This window comes from Drosophila rhopaloa, unplaced genomic scaffold (genome assembly GCF_018152115.1).
Source record: "Drosophila rhopaloa isolate 14029-0021.01 unplaced genomic scaffold, ASM1815211v1 contig_163, whole genome shotgun sequence".
Classification (NCBI taxonomy): domain Eukaryota; kingdom Metazoa; phylum Arthropoda; class Insecta; order Diptera; family Drosophilidae; genus Drosophila; species Drosophila rhopaloa.
The window spans coordinates 3507176-3524748 of NW_025335043.1; the positions used below are offsets into that span (position 1 = coordinate 3507176).

The window sequence follows — 17573 nt, forward strand, 5'->3', positions numbered from 1 at the left end:
TACCACACTTTTGGGCGCCTAAGAGCAATGTAGAAAACTAGATTAGTGGAAATAAAGATTATTCCCACGATCCAATAATAACAGTTCGAAATCAGTTCCTTATCTAAGCAAATGTTTTTTTTTTAGTTGTCCGTTAATTAAATGGATGTGGTACAAAAATGATGAGCTTATTCATATCTAGTGTTTGTACATCGGATATGGAATTTCAACCGCCGGCGCCAGCAACACGAAAGCTGATCTTTGGAAATGTATAAAAGTGTTGGATTGTAATATTTACTATAGGAAGACCGAGTTCTTGGCAATTATATAGTCAATCTCGCTCGTCCAGGGATTCTTAAAGGCCCGCCACTCGCTCTGCAGCTGAATATAGTTGTTGTCCTTGCACCGGAAGCGGTATACCTGGGTGGTGACCTTTTCCGGCATCTGCATCACCATTTTGTGGGACTCCATCAGGGCGGCGATGTCTTCGTTGTGGAAGTACTCGTAGAAGCTAGTGCCTAGAATCTCCTGAGGAAGGAAGCCGATTACGAGGGTGGCACTGCAGGAAGGAAAGGAAAACATAAAGATCTTTCATAAATATAAATATTATTATTATAATATTTATTATTAATAATATTTATATATAGAGATAAAATTGCTTTGGTTTGATCTGAACAAAATCTTAAGCACTGTTTTGATTTTTGCACAGTTTATTTGTCTATTCCACAATATAAGTATAACTTACCGCTGGTCGATGAACAGAAATTTTCCTTCGCCGGAGTGCCTCGAGATGAAGAGCAAGTGCCTAATGTTCGGGTGATTGTCCAGCGAGGCGGGTAAGGTGGAGTTGCGGACGTTGGGCGGAATTCGACCTATTGCCACCAAGCATGAGGTATTCGTTGTCTGCTCGTTGCTGTCGCCGTCCTGATCTTCGTCCTTGATGGGTGTCCAAGATTTGAGGTAGCCCGTGCACTGGATCACTCGGTACTTGTGACCTGTACTCAGCCTGGACTTGCGTTTCGTGGAGCTACGGGAGCTTGAAGATGTGTCGGACTCCTCCTTAATCTGGTTGTTGTTGGCGGCGCGTAGCTTCATGCGGCAGAAGAACGAGCGTCGGGCACCGGGACACAGGCGGCACAAGCTCTGCGGAACGTCGGTCTTTACGGGTAGCATGGCTATTGGGAGTAAAAAAGAGAACAACTTATAAATCCGTTTAAAAATGCATACTTTTGGAATCTAACTTTTTGCATCGATGAGCCTTTCTCTTGGGCATTGCTCCAGCGACGACAGTTGCTCCTTGACCTTGCCAATGTCCTTTGGGTGCAGGACGTCGAACCAGCTCTGGTTCAGCAAATCCGCCGGGGTGCTGTTAAGCACACTGGAAACCGAGTCGGAGACGTACAGGATGCGTCCCCGGTCACAATCCACGACAAACAGAAAGCCCTCCGATGCCTGCAGGATAATCATCTTGAGCTCCTGGTCCGAGAGAAAGCTCGGTCTGTAGTCGGATCCGTTGAAGGGATGCAAACTGCCGCTGCCACGGATCCCCCGTAGATGCTGAACTGCCATCCGGAGCACCGTCAGCTTGTCCAGTTTCCGCTGCATCGCAAAGCACATGGGAATCATGGAGGAGAGCTCGTTGATGTACGTGTTCATCTTATCCCGCCGTCGCTTCTCTATTTCACTGTGGTTCTGTCTAAAAAAGGAGATCAAATATTTTTGATTAATTTTTTTATAAATAAAAATCGTTGTTTTAAATTGGTATCCCAGATCAACACAGGACTATAATGCAAGTTCAATATTAATTTTTTTATTTAGGTAATTGAATAAATTTAATTTTAATTTATCTTTCTTTGTAATACAAATGATCTGAAAATGATTTGTTTTATATAAATAAAAAATCTATTCTAGTTTTTTTTGTATGATTTTAACCCTTTTTTTTAACTAATAAATATTACATACATTATTTATTTAAAAAACTGAAATTCATATATGATTAACAATTTTACAATTCTCTTTACGCGGACCATAAACGAATTGACTTTTTATTAGGGATCTTAATATGAATAAAATTTTAGCTTTACTTGCGATTTTCATCTGAGGTTCTCGCGGACTTCTCCTCGTCGAAAGTTTCATCTTCGATCTCCTCCAGATTTTCGCTAAAAGTGGAAAACATACATATGAATGGACTTAAATCAACCCCGGTTTTTTCCGTTAGTCCGTGTGCTGGTGGGTGAATTTTCCATACAAAGGGCATCAACTGTTGCTTCCTCTTCCCTTAACACCGACACACACACTCACCTGGAAAACTTCTGTGTGAGCTTGTTTTCGTGTGGGTGCTTAACACACACCATTTCGCTTCATTTTATGTAATGTGTGTAATTTGCAATGCACTTTTCAATGGAACTTACCAAAACTCTTGACCTTCCATCGCGAATCAACAGCTCTTCTTTGGCCGAATTAAGTTCGTTCTGATGAAAACCCTTCAGTTTGTTTACTAACATTAACGTCCAATAAAAACATCTAAAACGGAAGTGTATGCAGGCCGACGAATTATATTAATTGCAAGCTTTTCCTGCATCTTCAGCTTGGAAGCTCTAGTGTGAACGCGGCTGGAAAATATACCATCCAGCTTTCAGAAGTATTAGAAAATATACCACTATTATAAACTTGCTGAGGGTATTGATTTCAAAATTTTGTTAGCACAGAGAAGCAAAAGTTTCCGATACTATTAATTAATGCGCACGTAAATCATATTTGAAAACGACGCTCGGAGGACCATTTCATATGGCAGCTACATAGGAAAAATCGAAAAAGGGTGGTTTCCCGCCGGCGGCTTAATTGCCGCTCAAGTCGTTTTTATTCTTTTTTTAAAAACTATTTATTTATAAAAATATTATTTGACAAATATTCGCCTTAGCGTAGTAAGCGTTCTCGTTCGTTCTAAAATGTACCATATTTGCTACGGCAAATTTTAGGCGCGTAGTTATAGCAATATCGCAATATTTAAAGTTTACTAAAATTTTCAATTTCTTAAATTTCCCAAGTCCACTTTTAAAAAAGGTAAGAAATGTACCATACTTTTTGAACAATTAAACAAATTAAATATTTCTAAGGGAACTTTTCGTATATTTATACAAACTGATGTCATAGATAAATAGTTAATACAAATTCAAACAAACACAACATAACTACTAAGTACAAAAAACTAATGTTCCTTCTTAACATAATTACATCCTATATGTGATACATTTTATCCAGGCATAGCGTAACGACCTGCATGTAGCGATCCCAAAGACATCGGGTCTCCTGATCCCTGCAAATTGATAATGTTTATCAAAAAACAATAAATATGTCTTGCTTACAAAATCTTACCTAGATATTTCTAGATCCAAGACGCTTTGGGTTATGGAAGCCAGAAACTTGTTCACCTGCTCGCGATTCCAACCATTTTGACGCCAAGGATCAATCAGTTTCTCGCAAAGGTCGACAAATAGATCGCGAAGCTCCCGATTGCGGTGTAAATTGCATGCAATAGTAATCAAAGCACGCCAGTACGAGCTGCAATACATTTGAATTACACCATAAAATGGTTAAACGCTTGTGCGAAAAGTCCTTACCGAAAATTGCCATCCAGCTCGTGAAAGGCGCGCTCTAAAAGAACAGGTTTGAGGCGCATGCAGACGAGGCTACATACAAAGACTACTATTTAATGGCTCATTGGTAATAGAAATGATTTCTTACTGCTTAATTTCTTTTTCCTTATCCAGCAGACATCGCAATTCCCGCAAATCCAGTAGAAACTCTTTGTCCATTTCGGTATCATAATATTCCGGGCCAGTGTGCTGCAATCAGTCAATTAGTTTCATAAGAAATCAAAAGGGTTAAATCATGCCTGGTATGTGTAAGTCCAGTAGATCATGATGGCATGAGAGCAGGTTAACAAATCGCTGAAACTCAGGAATTGAAGCTTCTTTTTCGTGGTTTCAAAACGCAGACAGGCCAAGAAAACGATGCAGGCATACTTCCTGTAAAATTTAAATGTTTACAGCTTAGATAATACAATTAAGTAGCGTTAAGTGTATTTCTCACTTGGCAAGTTCGGTGGATATAAAGAAATGCTGCTTTATGTTGTTGGTCAGCGTGCCCGGCATCTCCTCCACAGCCTTAAATATTCGTTTCACGTTGTCGAACTGCCGGCTGGTAAGGAATAACTAACAATTTAGATTGACTGTCTATAAAATGGCCAACTAACCTACCGAACCGACTTCAGCTTGACGCATGTTTTTTCAGCCACTTCGTCTAGATCCTTGCGGTAGCGGGACGTCAGCTTCTTCCCAAGAATCTCACGGGCCACCACATCATCGATGGAGTAGTACTTCTCGGTGATCAGGTCGCGCATATGTGGCTCCAGCTGGAAACAGGATTGCTCCATTAGCTTGGTGGGTGCGTTGAGATAGAGCTCAATCAGGGAATAGGTGCGGTAGTGGTCCAGCACATCGGAGGCAATCAGATCGCTGGGAGCCCCCATGGAGTGTCCAAATCCTTTTTGTTTCAAATAGGACACCGCCTCGCTGGCTGGAAAGATAATTCGGCAATCACTTTAAAGGCAACCAGGTCGGAACGAGAAGTACTAAACTTACAAGAAAACCCTTCGATCCATAGCTGGTATATCTCTGGATCCACGAGGGTGTAGTTACTTATAAAGACATCCACATCGGCCTAAAAATTGGAAGTTTTTATCAGAGGGTGTGTGCATGAAAACAACAAATTGCAGTTACCATTTTATTTATAGAGTGACCGTTTGCCCAAAATGCAGTACAATGATTAATGGATTCTAGAGATGGCAGCTTTGTAAAAAATATATATATTTTATTTGTTTTATTAAATTAATAGGCCAATTCCAGTTACCATTTAAATATCTGTGTAAAAATGTATATTACAAATATTTGCCGATAGAATCAAATACTTTAAAAATGTGAAAAAATTGGAATTTCTTTTTATATGTTTAACAAAATTTCAAACAGATTTTAGTGTAGATACCAAATAGTCAATTAATGAATAGTAATATTTTGAGTTATTTCTTAGTTTAATCAAGCTGTATGAGGTATATTCGCAAATATTTTAAGAATAAATAATCCAATTTAGGACCCCGCTGAAAAATGGTTTCGATCCGAAAAATGCACATATAGTTAAGACATACAGTTGTAATACATAATTCTCATTTTCCATTGGCTCTTTGCAATGTATTCTAAACTTAAATACAAATAACAGTTAAACTTTCGAATTACGAAATCCAGTGATGGGATAAAGCTTATAAGCACGAAACGCGGCTATCGATAGCGCCGATAACAAGCGATAGCTGCATCGCGCATGACAACTCTATCATGAGGAAGAAGAGGAGGATATCAACTTTTAGAGAAGAATTTTAGTAAAGTTAAAGCTTAAAAAATGTAAATTGCAATGAACCAAAAGCTGTAAATAGGGCAATGCAACGAGAACGCGAGCAACGTGAAATTCACATGTGAGTGGTGAGCGCGGGAAAAACGCGTATCGCGGCGGCAGCAGCAACAACAACAGACCGACCGTCCGTCGTCGGACGTCGAATATATATCGTATCCAATTGCAATTGTTGCAATTCGATGAACAATTCAACCGTATTAACATTATTGGCCCGAAGAATAAGTGAAAGTGAACTGGCATAACAATAATATGGAACAGGTCGACTCCTCCACCGAGCTGCACCTGAACAGGAAAGATCTGGCCGCGCTGGCCGATGATGTTGTGAAAGAAGAGGTGATATTAGAAAGCCCGGGCCATCACCATCATCATCATCACCATCAGGTAAAAAGGAGCAACAAACGAGGCGCCTTTTGGCTCTGGCTTTGGCGGGGTGGTTTTGGTTCCAGACTGTTCAGGTTCAGGTTCTATATGTGAATCCGAAACCGAATCTGGCTCGACAAACCGCTCCGCTTCGCTCTGCGCAGTTGTGGAAAGTGGGTGGTGGGTGGTTGGGCGGCTGGGTGGCCTGGGGGTGGCGCAACTTGCGCCCTACGAGCGCTCCATGCGACCCACTGGGCCACAGCCATCCCCCTGCCTCCTCCTCCTTCCACCTCCTCCACCCACCGCATTTGTGGCGCACAAATGTTGTGTATACCGATTTTCATTTTTCCCATGCTGTGTTGTTTACTTACATTCGAATTTTCCTCTCTGACTCCTGTGCAAATCGCAACGAATTAAATCGCCAACGCCACCAATTGGCCGCTGGACATTCACCCACATACATGTGACGAACGTGGGAATATGTGCGCTATGGTAATGCAGTTGGACTCCAAGGTTCGCATGGTCACATCCTCCTCCAACGACAACAGCGGCAGCGGCGGCGCCAGTGGCGGAACGAGCGGAGCGGGCGGAGGCGGAGTAGTTTCGGTGCCCGTATCCTTGCCCATCGGATCAATGTTAACCGGCACCACCTTCAATGTGATCACGCCCGACCAGCTGCCCCACTTCAAGCCGATGCTGTGCGTCGACAACAATGGCTACCTGTCCGGCAGCACGGTCGTCATCCAGCAGCAGCAGACGCAACCAGGCGGCGGTGGTGGCGGCGCCAACAGTGCGGGCACCAATACGACCGCCACCAATACGATTGGACTGAACCATGATGGCTCCGGGAGCAACAATAGCCACGATAGCCTGGCCACCTTAGAGCACGCCACCGGCGGAGCGAGTGGCGTTGGTGGCGGCGGCGGCGGGACGGGAGGTGGCTCTTCGGGCTGGTCTGAGAACCCGTCCACCCAGCACATGGAGGTCTTCCAAATCCGTTGCAAAACCACCTGCGCCGAGCTGTATCGCAGCAAACTGGGCTCCGGCGGCCGTGGACGCTGCGTTAAATACAAGGACAAGTGGCACACCCCCAGTGAATTTGAGCACGTTTGCGGCCGGGGCTCCAGTAAGGATTGGAAGCGGTCTATCAAGTACGGCGGCAAGTCGCTGCAGTCCCTCATCGATGAGGGCACGCTCACGCCGCACGCGACCAACTGCAGCTGCACGGTCTGTTGTGACGACGAAGCAGGTGAGTCAGGTGAGACGAACAACAATTATTATACACTGCGTCTTGACGGACCTGGTCTCAGGTCCGCCATAGCGCCAGGAGTGCAGGAGACTCGCGCACAACCCGAGAACCGGGGACTTAAAATTGATTACTTTAATTTCCGACTCCAACTTTTTTATATTTGCCAGGACTCTCAGACACAATCCTAAAGATAAACCTCTTTTTACAATGGATCAAATCCAAAATAAGCTAGTTATTCTATTAAAGACGTTAAAACCATACCATCCTTCTATAAATCAGTTCCGGAAACAACAAACAAATTTACGCATGACCACAGATTCCTCAATTAAATAAAACTTTATAGATTTACAATAAAGCTCTAAAGAATTTGCTTTTAAAGTAATACATTTATTAAATAAATCAATTTCTACCCTTAAAGAAATCGACCAAATATTAAAGTTAAAGTCAAATATAAGTAGGAGAGTTTTTCCTGAAGTCAATAAAATATCATATAAAATATTTTTTCAATTTATATTAATAGTGAAATTTTTGCATTCTTATGTTAAGGTAACGAGCAAAAACGATTGGCTTGTCAGTTAATTAAAAACAATTTACATTTTGATTGCTATTGACAACAATTTTAAAAGGCCCTGGGCGTCAAATGTCTTTTTTAGTAATTAGTTTGTTTGATTTTTTTTAATAACTTTAATGATAAATGTTTAATCGGACCATTATCGGACAGTTTGACAAGCAAACGTCTTAATAAAATCGGAAATAGTTTGTTTCAGTCAGTATTCAGATTAAACTCCCATGCTTGTGTTTTCTCCAGTTATGCCGAGCTCCATATGCACCTCAGTTAAACGTAATACATTTGTTTAACCCCCTTACACACTCATCTTGTTTAGCATCCGGCCCTGTCCGACTCTTCACGCCCTACAAGCGGCGGAAGCGGAATCAAACTGATCTCGATATGGAGCCAGGACCCAAACGCAAGCGTAATGCCCATCACAGTAACAACAACAACAGTAATACCAATAACAACAACACAAGCGGGAGTGGAGCCAACAATTGTGTAGATGTGACCTCCGCTGCTGTGGCCGCAGCAACAGCCAGCGTGGTGGACGAGAACAACATGTTCCTGGCGGACGAGAACATCACGTCCAAGGACGAGCCGTGGGCTGCACTTAACGACAGCCTGGACACCTCCACCGAGCTGGTCGACCAGTCCCAGATGGGCAATACCTACGAACGAGAAACGTTTGTGGTAAACATCAACGATGGGTCCTCCATCGCCGTCCTGGACACCAGTCAATCGATGAAGAACATCGAGCATGTGTACTGCACCATGGTCAAGGCGACCAATGATTTCAAGCGCCTGATGAACGACATGAAACAGTCATATGAGCGTCGCCTCGAGGTTCTGCAGAAGGAGCGCGATGCGGCGGTCAGTGCAATGCGTGTTCAGGTGCACGCCGACATCGACGACCCGAATATATCCGGTTCCCTGCATGGCAACGAGATCATTTCGGCCAAGAAGGTAAACATTAAATGAATCCTGGCTACATAGCTACATTTAGCTTTAAAACACTAGTTTAGTCTAGGAAATATTACAAAAATTACTTTCGAAGTACCTGTAGTTAAACGGTTTATTACTCTAATTGGACTTAAACGAATTTCAACAACAATCCACTAATCTGTATTCTTTTTTTAAATAGTGCGCCAACTGTAACCGTGAAGCATTGGCTGAGTGCTCTCTATGCCGAAAGACGCCGTACTGTTCAGAGTTCTGCCAGCGGAAGGATTGGAATGCTCATCAGGTGGAGTGCACAAGAAATCCACAAACGACAACGCAACAGGTCATGCTGTTGATCGACGATCAGTCCTAAGCAACGTAACGAATTGTACATACAAATTTTACTACTAATTAATACGATTATAGGAAGTTCCCCCTAAAGTCCCATATGAACGGTCCAGGCCATCCACCTGTAGTCCACTCCCAATCCCACTCTCCTCGATCCCCATTAGCGAGCCTGCATCCTTTTAGACTTATGTCCTATATTAATGTAATTCTTAACGTACATATAACTATATAAATATACGAGTATATACATTTTACTATTGAACGTAGGGCAAGCCGGCAAAAAAAAAAAACAAAAACAAGCGAAACGAAAATAAAATTAATTAAAAAAAGAGAAAAATGTAGCAAGCGAAAATCAAAGCAAGTGCAAAGGCGTAGATAATTAATTAAGCTACGATTTGAAAATAACAGAAAACTAAACCGATTACTTGTAATTCAATTTAAATTAAATTAAATTAATAATAGTTGCAAAGCGCATAGCATAACTAACAAGAGACCCCAAACATCAAAATCCCCAGCACCCCATAAAAACACACACAATCACCCACAGTGAATAAAAAAAACTAGAAGAAACCTAAGCGAAGAAAAAAATTCTGAAATTAGCATACATATTCGTCTATGTATACACTTTTCATTAGACTCTAAGCGCATAGTTAAACTTTTAACATTTTACAATTATAATTTTATGGATACTACTGCCCGTTACAAGCATCCAATAAAGATTTCAAACAAGCAAAAACATCCACAGTACGAAGTAAATGCAATCCGAATTCCAATTACATGTATTCTCTCACAGTTATCGAACCGAAATGTAAACATATAGCTGAAAATCGAAAAACAACATAATACAGTTTGTTAGCCGTGTGTATATGTGTCTCGTAGGGTTTTCACCGTTCTCCCAAATGTAAAGTTTTTGCCTTCACCCCCACTCCCAGCTGATGTAACAATTCTTATAGTCTGTAGTCTTCATATGCTAATACATTTATATATGTAGTATATATAAATATAATGATACTTTAAACAAATAGCTATATATTCCGATTCACGCACACACCCGTCACGTACACAGAGAAAAACCACAACCGAAACACACACACACGTCACATTTGCGACATATCGCAGATGCAAAGCAATTTACTTTCGATTTTGAGGCTCCCCGCCTGAGCAAACCAATTTGAAATCTTTATTTTCATGTCTGTAATGGTTTCGGATGTTGCATTCAATTAAAACCAAACAACGCTGTTTAGCTACACTGCAAAAAAAGGAACAACCAGAAAAACAGCCACTCACACACAACACAAATCAAAACTTGAGCGCAAGTGCAGATAGAGAGATAGCGAGAGAAGTGCAGATGAAAAGATCAACAAAAATATATACATACATTTAAATGTACAAAGCCTACCTTTGTGTCGTGTTACTTTCTGGTTTCTTCAGGTTTACTTATTTATTAAATCGTTTTGGGTGGCAAATACTGTACTTCCTAATTTATCCTAATGATCCAAGCTTCTTATCAACATTGTTACACTGCTGAACATATAGAAAGCGATGAAGTCCTCCCTGGACTTTTGTCAAATTTCTTAAGAAGTTTGTTTTATTTGTTTTATTAAAAGCGATATAGTGCATATATATTTTGGAAAAAAGGTGTATGATAAAAATAAAGCAAAGTGCTATAACATCATATAATAAGTGTTTCATCCTTTGTACGTGGTGTTAATCCGCATCACATATACTTTATTAAGGGCTCAACTTTTCAAAGGACTTCGAGATAGTTGGATGATTTTTTTAGAATATTGTGGTTTGATAATGCACATATTCCACCTTTATATTATAGAATGGAGAAATAGTTTTCTTAAAGGAGTCACGCTCGAATACAAATTTTATAAATGTTTCTCAAAATATGCTTTTAAGTTTTAAAGCACTCTTGCATGGTCCTTGGAAAATAATTTGGGTCTTTCAATATTTACTATTTTTTTATAGTGGCAGGTAATCAGATTTCTGTCACTGGACCATTTACCAAATCTCCAGCATCAAGAGGAACATGAAAAAAAGATGTAACGTTTCTACAAATTTAAAAAGAAAAAGTTTAGTTTTTGGCAAACTCGGTGGGTTGGGTAAACTGGTTTGTGTTTATTTTGACTGAAATTAATATTATAACGATAGTTTATTGTTATAACCTTGCAGAGGTTTATCATCAGTAAGAAGTTTGTAAGGCAGACAACTAGAAATTTTCGACCCGATAAAATATATACATTCTTGATCAACATACCCAGGAGAGTCGATCTAGCCATGTCCGTCTGTCCGTGTTTGTGCAAACTAGTCTCTCAGTTTGAAAGCTATTTGGATGAAACTTTACTAAAAGTATTCTTTCTATTGCAGGTATATATAAGACTGAGCGGCCCGAATCTATAAACTAGTGGAAAAAAGAAAAAATTATACCTTCGTTGTTTCTAGCTTCATTATTTTTAAACATAAACGCAAAACATTGAATTTTTGTAAAGGCTGCAAGGATTTCTAATTTGTGTCTAAAACCACGTATATTCTAAATAAGTTTATAAGCTCTTACTTTAGCTTTCAATAAAAACTAATTTTAAAATGTTATGGTTTTGTGCTTGGTCTAAAAATCAATTATAAAAGGACAATAAATGTCCTTTGTTATTTAATGTAACTGACAATTCTTTCTACATTTCCTTCTGCGAGATACACGGAGGTCAATTTCGGCCCATTCTCCATTACTAAGGTCATAATTAAAAGAAAACTCTTTACTTTATATGTAATTGTTAGTTATTATGCACATGTTTCATTTATTATTGCATTTCATGTTGCTGTGTAGCATTATTATCGAATTATCAGTATGCTTACTATTATTGTATTCTATTACCAAAAATAATTTCTTAAAACTTGTTTACTCGTTTAATTTATTTATAGGTGTATTATCAATTATTTTAAGTTTGCATTTTGCAACTGCTCGGGATAGAGTGTTTGCTATGTAATTAGATTTATACTTGCCAGCGGTAACTCGGTAACTTGCTCAATAATTCACTTTTTGCTCAAACTACATTTACGTGAAACTCAAAACTCCAGCGGGAAGAACTACATTAGAATGTTTTAAATATATGATCGTATCCGTGGGATTGGGTGGAGAAGGTGTACATAGAACGAAACCGGTATTTAAACATACTGTTGTTTATTTTGCTGTCTAGATTTTCGTTTGTTGCTATTGGCATTAGTAACTAATTTGTGTGATAAATTTTCGATTCGTTTTTGCTTATTTGCGATTGTGTTTTGTGTGGTTTTAGGTTTTACTATGTATAAACCCCTTGTTTCATAATAAATTGATACAAAACATATACGTATAATTAACGTGCCTAAAAGTTATAACATTTCTCAATTGGCTAAATAATAAATGTATGGGTATTTTTTTTGCTGCCCAATGAAGTAAACAATATATATATATAAAGAATTGCCAAATGGGTCCTTAATGGGATTCTGGTTTACAAACACAACGTTTAAACGGTTAATATTAAGATCGAACAAAGCCAATGGAAGGACATGGGAGGATTAGTATAGCGTTTAAACCTAACCCGAGGCGCGGGTGACACTTTAAGCAAAACTTTTTTTTACATACAATACATCGTTTGTTCGCGTTATAATATTCTTCTTTTTGTTTGGAATCACAAATGTTAGCTAGTATTTAAATACACATGTAGGTAAGACATTCAAAAAGGAAAATTGGGGTTTTTGTTTAGCGTGGAGAATGCTCTTGGTGGTGATGGTGTTAGAGAGACGACGGCTGTGGTGGTGATAAAATGGGTGGCAAAGTGCGGCAACCTTCAAGCTGCTTCTGCTTCTGCTCCGAATCTGTTTCTAATTCCTGCTCCAGCTCGTACTTCACTCCAAATTTCGCACCTCAAATCGCTTGTACGTGTAGTTGATAAAGACCCAGTCCTTGGCAATCTCACCGCCCTGCGGTATGGGCGCCGATGCTGCAATGGGAAATCATTATATTTCCGTCTCGTCGTTCGGTTAGAAGTATACTTACGTATCTCCAGCGACACATCGGGAAACTCGTCGAAATTGGACGTATCGTCTATTGAGCGCACCTCAACGGGTATGGCAGCGGGACGTTCCCGTATGTGCTCCCAATCCACTCCCCGGAAGAACGGCACTGACTTTAGATCCTCGAGACCACGCTGGGAGCCCAAACGGCGATCGGCCTCGCAGCAAAAGTTGATGATCGTCTCCTTGGCCTCTTCCGAGATCGGGATCTCCGGGGGAAATATCAGCGTCTCGCGCCAATTCATCACCTTGCGGTAGGTGTCCTGGGGATTGTCCGAGCAGAATGGGGGATAGCCCATCAGCATTTCGTACATGATGACTCCCAAGGACCACCAGTCGCAGGCGGGTCCGTAGCCAGTCTGCAGGAATACTTCGGGTGCAATATAGTCCGGCGTTCCCACCGTGCTGTAGGCCAGGGCTCGTCGGTTTTGTTTCCACGACTCGGCACGTCGCTTCGAGTCCATCGGACTGCAGGACCCAAAACAAGTTTAATTAAAAATTGAAAGTGCAGAATGCCTTTCTTATCTTACCTAGCACAAGTGCCAATAAAATCGGATGGTTTCGCCTGCGACAAATCTCGATAAAAGTCTGTTCGATGCGACTTCTTTAGGCCAGTGCAGAGTCCGAAGTCAGAGAGCTAAAAAATTCGAGGAATAAACCCTTAATAATCCTATCTAACGTGATCTGGGCAAATGACTGCTCACCTTGAGATGTCCTCGTGCATCCAGCAGCAAGTTATCTGGTTTAATATCCCTGTGTATGAAACCGAGTTTGTGAATCGAATCGATCGCCAATGCCGTCTCACTGATATAAAACTGTGTGCCTTCCTCGGATAACGTATCCTTTTTCATTAAAAGCGTCATCATATCACCTCCAGGCAAAAATTCCATAATCAAATATAAATTGACCTGATCCTGTAATATCAGAAAGAAAATATTTTGTATAGGGTTTTTTACTTAAAATAAATAGTATACAAATAAGTTATTCAACGATAGGACCACCAAAAACGAAAACCAAACTAAAAGGCTCCACATACGTACAAAAATCTAAAGAAAATATTCGAATATTTTGTATTTGCCATTGATAAATGTTACATAAAATATATTTAGATGAACAATTTTCTTTAAAGAAAACGACAGACAAATATATACTGCTTCTGACAAGGTAAACCCGTTATTTTGTAGCACATTAGAAGTAACTATTTGAATCTTTTAGCTATATTTCGTTTCGATGCAAACGAAATCAAAATACATATATATTATATATCCAAAGCAGAGAAATTAAAAAAAATAATATGGCAGACATAGAGTCATGTTTACAGATATCTGTTGCTTTGCGCTGATGACTAAGAGTATATATGAACTTTTTTCGATCGGAGCTATCTCCTGTTAAAAATACTACCGTACGAAAAATATATAATTCCCTTATTGTTCCTCATAACCAGTCATTACTTTTATCTTAAAATGGCCCTATTATTGAACTCCGATTTATGTTTTCTAAACTTAACATGTACATAGGTAAATAAACATCCACTGTAGCCAGGTACGCCTGTGGCAAGAACTTTCACCGAGAAGTGGAGAAATGAGAACCGAGAAAAACAACAACAATGACGGACCAGGGAGGGAGAGCGAGGAAGAGAGAAAGAGAGACGTGACCATATGATTGGCAAGACGCTTTTGCCATTTACACTTGTATTGGTTTATTGATTTTTTTGTCCGTGCTTTAACACAATTCTTTTGTTATGCGCGCTGCCCTCCGCCCCTTTGTCCCACCCACCGTTGTTGTTGTTGTTGCAGCTGACATTCGTCACTCACCTGGAAACTGTAGTACATCTTGACCACCCACTGGTGATCCGCTTCGACGAGAACATCGCGCTCGGCGCGAACATGGGCAACTTGCTCCTTTTCGATCATGTCGGCCTTGCGCAGCACCTTCATGGCGTACACATGTCCCGTGTCCTTTTTCTGGACAAGTCGCACCTCGCCAAAAGCGCCGCGGCCAATAACTTTTAGCGCCTCGAAATCCTCCACGCCGAGGCGCAATCGCTTGAGCCGGAGGTACTCCGTCTCCTTTTGGGCATGCTGCAAGCGCTTCTCCTTGCGCTGCGCCTCCGACAGGCTCTCGTCCTTTAGCTGCGTCTCCAGCTTCGCCAGGCGCTGCTTCCGCTCCCCATACTGCGTCACCAGGTTGCTGTAGTAGTTCTCCAACGTCACCTTGGCCTTGGTGGCCTTGTCCAGTGTGTGGTCGCTGAATCTGATCGAAGCACCGTCCGCGTCCTGCGTTCTGCTGCTCATCATCTAAGCTGGTGTTTTTGATCCTTGTCTCCGCGGTCGAGTAATTTGTGTGCTTTGCTGGGTCGGTATTTTGCGGTGTGTGTGGTGAGGAGTTATGCACTTGCCAAAGCACACACACTGCTTTTTTCGACCGTTTCTTGCCTTTTTCCTCGATAATTTGTTGAAATTCCTCCCTCTGCCGCTTCTTCTTCAAGTGCCATTCGCATTTCGCACCCCCAACAAAGCAAAGTTGGCTGCGCTTCGGTGAAGTCTATCGATGGGCTATCGATACATCTAGAACTTTTGGGCTTTTTGGCAGAGCTGAAAAGTCAACTTTTTTTACTGTCTAGCTTTTTGTCTTCTGTTTAACTGAAAAAATTATGTCCTTTTAAAACTTGATTTTGAAAATTTTTTGTATTATGTTGAAGTTATTTTTCAAACCGTTTTAATTTAATTTTTTAGAAAGATCAACACCGGTTTTACTTCTATCATCCTTTAGCATTTTTTTCCCAAAAAAAAATGTTTTCTCGCCAAAAGCTGGCAACACTGTCAGCTAACCAATTAGTAAATAAATAGAACCAACCGACTAGGCGGTGCATATTCCATGATAGGTGTAACCCAATCGACAGACCTTATTTATTTGGTCATTTGTTGCATGTGACAGTTCGAGACAATGACTAAAATCAGCTAATAATGGCCCGCATTACCAGTATCCTGGATTTGGATCCCAGTTGTTTATTGTTCATTATAAAGCTCCTCAGCTTGGAGGACCAGTTGCACTTGGCCCGCTGCTGTCGCCTTTTTCGTGACGCCTTTCTCCACCTGCACCGCCACCATTTCCAGGAAGTGGTCGACAAGGACACAAGCTTAAGGACTCTGGAGGACTGGCACACCTTTCTCTGGCTTTGTGGGAGTCGCATCCGTATATTGGAGTCCCATTTTGATGACGACCATCCTCTGCAACTGCTCCCGCTAATCAGCAGGCATTGCTATCGACTGGAGGGGATCTCCATACACAATGCCACGGTGGCCCGGGCGCAGCCTTATCTACTCAGAATGTGTTCTCTGAGGAAGGTGCACGTACGCAACTACAAGAGCACCAGCAAGGACCTAGTCGGGGCAATAAGGGTAAACCTTCCGCTCGTCACCAGCCTGAGCCTTGAAAGTTTCGATCGCAGAGAGTGTAAGGAGACTTATTCATTTCCAATTATCATTGTGCCATTCATCCCGTTATATTCCTTGACAGTACAAGAAGTGCGGCACTTCAGCGAGCTGCTGGAACTAGGCTTGTACGACGAGGTCACCGTCTCGGAGTTCGCCACCATTGTGAAGCCCATGCGGCAGTTGCGTTGCCTTCAGCTGCGCAACGCCAAACGCTTTCTTAGCACCAGCAATCTCAGAATGCTGGCCACCAACTGCCGAAAACTGGAAAAGCTGACGTTCCACGACTGCGATGCTGATCTGTTGGTCTTGCCACAGTTTGCGAACCTCAAGTACCTGCAAATATACTGCCCGGAGGAGATGAAGACGCGCTTTTTCAAGGCACTGACCAAAAGCCACTGCTCCACTCAGCTGGAATACCTCATCCTGCACCGCAAGCGCTGGATTGACGAAGAGCAGGCGCAGTACATCAGTGTTTTGAAGTCGCTTCGGTGGCTTGTATGCAAACCGCGGGACGATCTTTGCGTTCGGCATTTGTCGGAGCTGAAACAGTTAGAGTGCCTTTCCGTGCAGGCCGCCCGGGAAATTGGGGAAACGCAGCTTTCCCTGCTTGTGGCCAACAACGAGCGGTTGCGGTATCTGAACCTCTGCTATTGCCTGGGCATAACAGACGCCTTCGTACTGGAGACTCTAGGCAGTTTGTCCAAACGTTCAGTTCAGCAACCTTTAGAGATATATGCCGCGGCCACTGACATCAGGCATGACATCATGGAGCGGGTGAGTAATCGACTGATATGGTACGCGAAGTCCTTTATTTAATGTGACATTTTATGCTTCGTTTTTCAGCTGCCGCATGAATTTCCATTGAAAATGCTCGGCTTGAACTTTGAATGCAGCGACGGAATGACCAGCCGCGAGCACTTCTATGCCGACGAACCGGAATTCGATCGCCAAGCTGTGTGAGGCCTTTTTCGTCCAACAACGAATGTTTCTTCAATCATTACCAAAAACCCAAACTAAATTAATACTTCTTTATATGCAGCTTTATTCGTGATCTTATCACTTTGAGTGATATTATTTTGTTATTGCACAACGATGTATTCAACTTTTTCACTACATAATTAAAAATGACCTTACCCTTATTAAGCTATGTATTTTTCGTGTGTAAATAGGTGTAGGTAATATATTTCAAAGT

The 17573-nt window shown here is 41.4% G+C and overlaps 5 protein-coding genes across 6 annotated transcripts; 2 read left to right on the forward strand and 3 right to left on the reverse strand.

Annotated features, from left to right (window-relative positions):
* Nucleotides 1-91: 91 nt before the first annotated feature.
* LOC108038816 (protein cycle) lies at nucleotides 92-2559 on the reverse strand. Its single transcript, XM_017115665.1, has 5 exons — nucleotides 2391-2559; nucleotides 2064-2138; nucleotides 1221-1675; nucleotides 725-1154; nucleotides 92-538 (listed from the first exon to the last, which is right to left on the reverse strand). The coding sequence occupies exons 1-5, from the start codon at nucleotides 2408-2410 to the stop codon at nucleotides 277-279; spliced, it is 1242 nt and encodes a 413-aa protein (XP_016971154.1). The 5' UTR covers nucleotides 2411-2559; the 3' UTR covers nucleotides 92-276.
* Nucleotides 2560-3087: 528 nt separating this feature from the next.
* Nucleotides 3088-4838, reverse strand: LOC108038791 (acidic fibroblast growth factor intracellular-binding protein). Its single transcript, XM_017115628.1, has 9 exons — nucleotides 4761-4838; nucleotides 4623-4701; nucleotides 4239-4557; nucleotides 4072-4179; nucleotides 3875-4007; nucleotides 3724-3824; nucleotides 3600-3668; nucleotides 3355-3540; nucleotides 3088-3295 (listed from the first exon to the last, which is right to left on the reverse strand). The coding sequence occupies exons 1-9, from the start codon at nucleotides 4761-4763 to the stop codon at nucleotides 3217-3219; spliced, it is 1077 nt and encodes a 358-aa protein (XP_016971117.1). The 5' UTR covers nucleotides 4764-4838; the 3' UTR covers nucleotides 3088-3216.
* A 508-nt stretch (nucleotides 4839-5346) lies between these two features.
* LOC108038796 (deformed epidermal autoregulatory factor 1) lies at nucleotides 5347-10289 on the forward strand. Of its 2 annotated transcripts, none has more exons than XM_017115634.2 (4): nucleotides 5347-5823; nucleotides 6304-7060; nucleotides 7936-8567; nucleotides 8746-10289. In XM_017115634.2, exons 1-4 carry the CDS (start codon nucleotides 5692-5694, stop codon nucleotides 8914-8916), a joined length of 1692 nt encoding a protein of 563 aa, XP_016971123.1. In that variant the 5' UTR covers nucleotides 5347-5691; the 3' UTR covers nucleotides 8917-10289. The 2 variants fall into 2 exon arrangements, with proteins under 2 accessions (XP_016971123.1, XP_016971124.1); XM_017115635.2 differs by having other exon boundaries at nucleotides 6304-7051.
* A 1357-nt stretch (nucleotides 10290-11646) lies between these two features.
* LOC108038797 (serine/threonine-protein kinase tricornered) lies at nucleotides 11647-15449 on the reverse strand. Its single transcript, XM_017115636.2, has 5 exons — nucleotides 14759-15449; nucleotides 13649-13858; nucleotides 13475-13581; nucleotides 12928-13412; nucleotides 11647-12871 (listed from the first exon to the last, which is right to left on the reverse strand). The coding sequence occupies exons 1-5, from the start codon at nucleotides 15239-15241 to the stop codon at nucleotides 12777-12779; spliced, it is 1380 nt and encodes a 459-aa protein (XP_016971125.1). The 5' UTR covers nucleotides 15242-15449; the 3' UTR covers nucleotides 11647-12776.
* A 291-nt stretch (nucleotides 15450-15740) lies between these two features.
* On the forward strand, nucleotides 15741-17520 carry LOC108038789. The gene is made up of 3 exons (XM_017115626.2): nucleotides 15741-16400; nucleotides 16464-17155; nucleotides 17225-17520. The coding sequence occupies exons 1-3, from the start codon at nucleotides 15911-15913 to the stop codon at nucleotides 17339-17341; spliced, it is 1299 nt and encodes a 432-aa protein (XP_016971115.1). The 5' UTR covers nucleotides 15741-15910; the 3' UTR covers nucleotides 17342-17520.
* Nucleotides 17521-17573: the final 53 nt, after the last annotated feature.

Excerpts from the sequence above, each read along its gene's own strand:
- LOC108038816 (XM_017115665.1), bottom strand. The coding sequence starts at position 2,410 with ATGGAAGGTCAAGAGTTTTG. Across the intron at positions 1,676-2,063 it reads ACCTCAGATGAAAATCGCAA|ACAGAACCACAGTGAAATAG; the intron begins GTAAAGCTAAAA and ends CTCCTTTTTTAG. Across the intron at positions 1,155-1,220 it reads AAGGCTCATCGATGCAAAAA|CCATGCTACCCGTAAAGACC; the intron begins GTTAGATTCCAA and ends TACTCCCAATAG.
- LOC108038791 (XM_017115628.1), bottom strand. Across the intron at positions 4,558-4,622 it reads ATGGATCGAAGGGTTTTCTT|CCAGCGAGGCGGTGTCCTAT; the intron begins GTAAGTTTAGTA and ends TTATCTTTCCAG. Across the intron at positions 4,008-4,071 it reads ATATCCACCGAACTTGCCAA|GAAGTATGCCTGCATCGTTT; the intron begins GTGAGAAATACA and ends TAAATTTTACAG.
- LOC108038796 (XM_017115634.2), top strand. The coding sequence starts at position 5,692 with ATGGAACAGGTCGACTCCTCCACCGAGCTGCACCTGAACAGGAAAGAT. Across the intron at positions 5,824-6,303 it reads ATCATCATCATCACCATCAG|TTGGACTCCAAGGTTCGCAT; the intron begins GTAAAAAGGAGC and ends ATGGTAATGCAG. Across the intron at positions 7,061-7,935 it reads CGACGAAGCAGGTGAGTCAG|CATCCGGCCCTGTCCGACTC; the intron begins GTGAGACGAACA and ends CATCTTGTTTAG.
- LOC108038789 (XM_017115626.2), top strand. The coding sequence starts at position 15,911 with ATGGCCCGCATTACCAGTATCCTGGATTTGGATCCCAGTTGTTTATTG. Across the intron at positions 16,401-16,463 it reads AAGTTTCGATCGCAGAGAGT|TACAAGAAGTGCGGCACTTC; the intron begins GTAAGGAGACTT and ends ATTCCTTGACAG. Across the intron at positions 17,156-17,224 it reads GGCATGACATCATGGAGCGG|CTGCCGCATGAATTTCCATT; the intron begins GTGAGTAATCGA and ends TTCGTTTTTCAG.
- LOC108038797 (XM_017115636.2), bottom strand. The coding sequence starts at position 15,241 with ATGATGAGCAGCAGAACGCAGGACGCGGACGGTGCTTCGATCAGATTC. Across the intron at positions 13,859-14,758 it reads AGATGTACTACAGTTTCCAG|GATCAGGTCAATTTATATTT; the intron begins GTGAGTGACGAA and ends CTGATATTACAG. Across the intron at positions 12,872-12,927 it reads CGATGTGTCGCTGGAGATAC|CATCGGCGCCCATACCGCAG; the intron begins GTAAGTATACTT and ends TTCCCATTGCAG.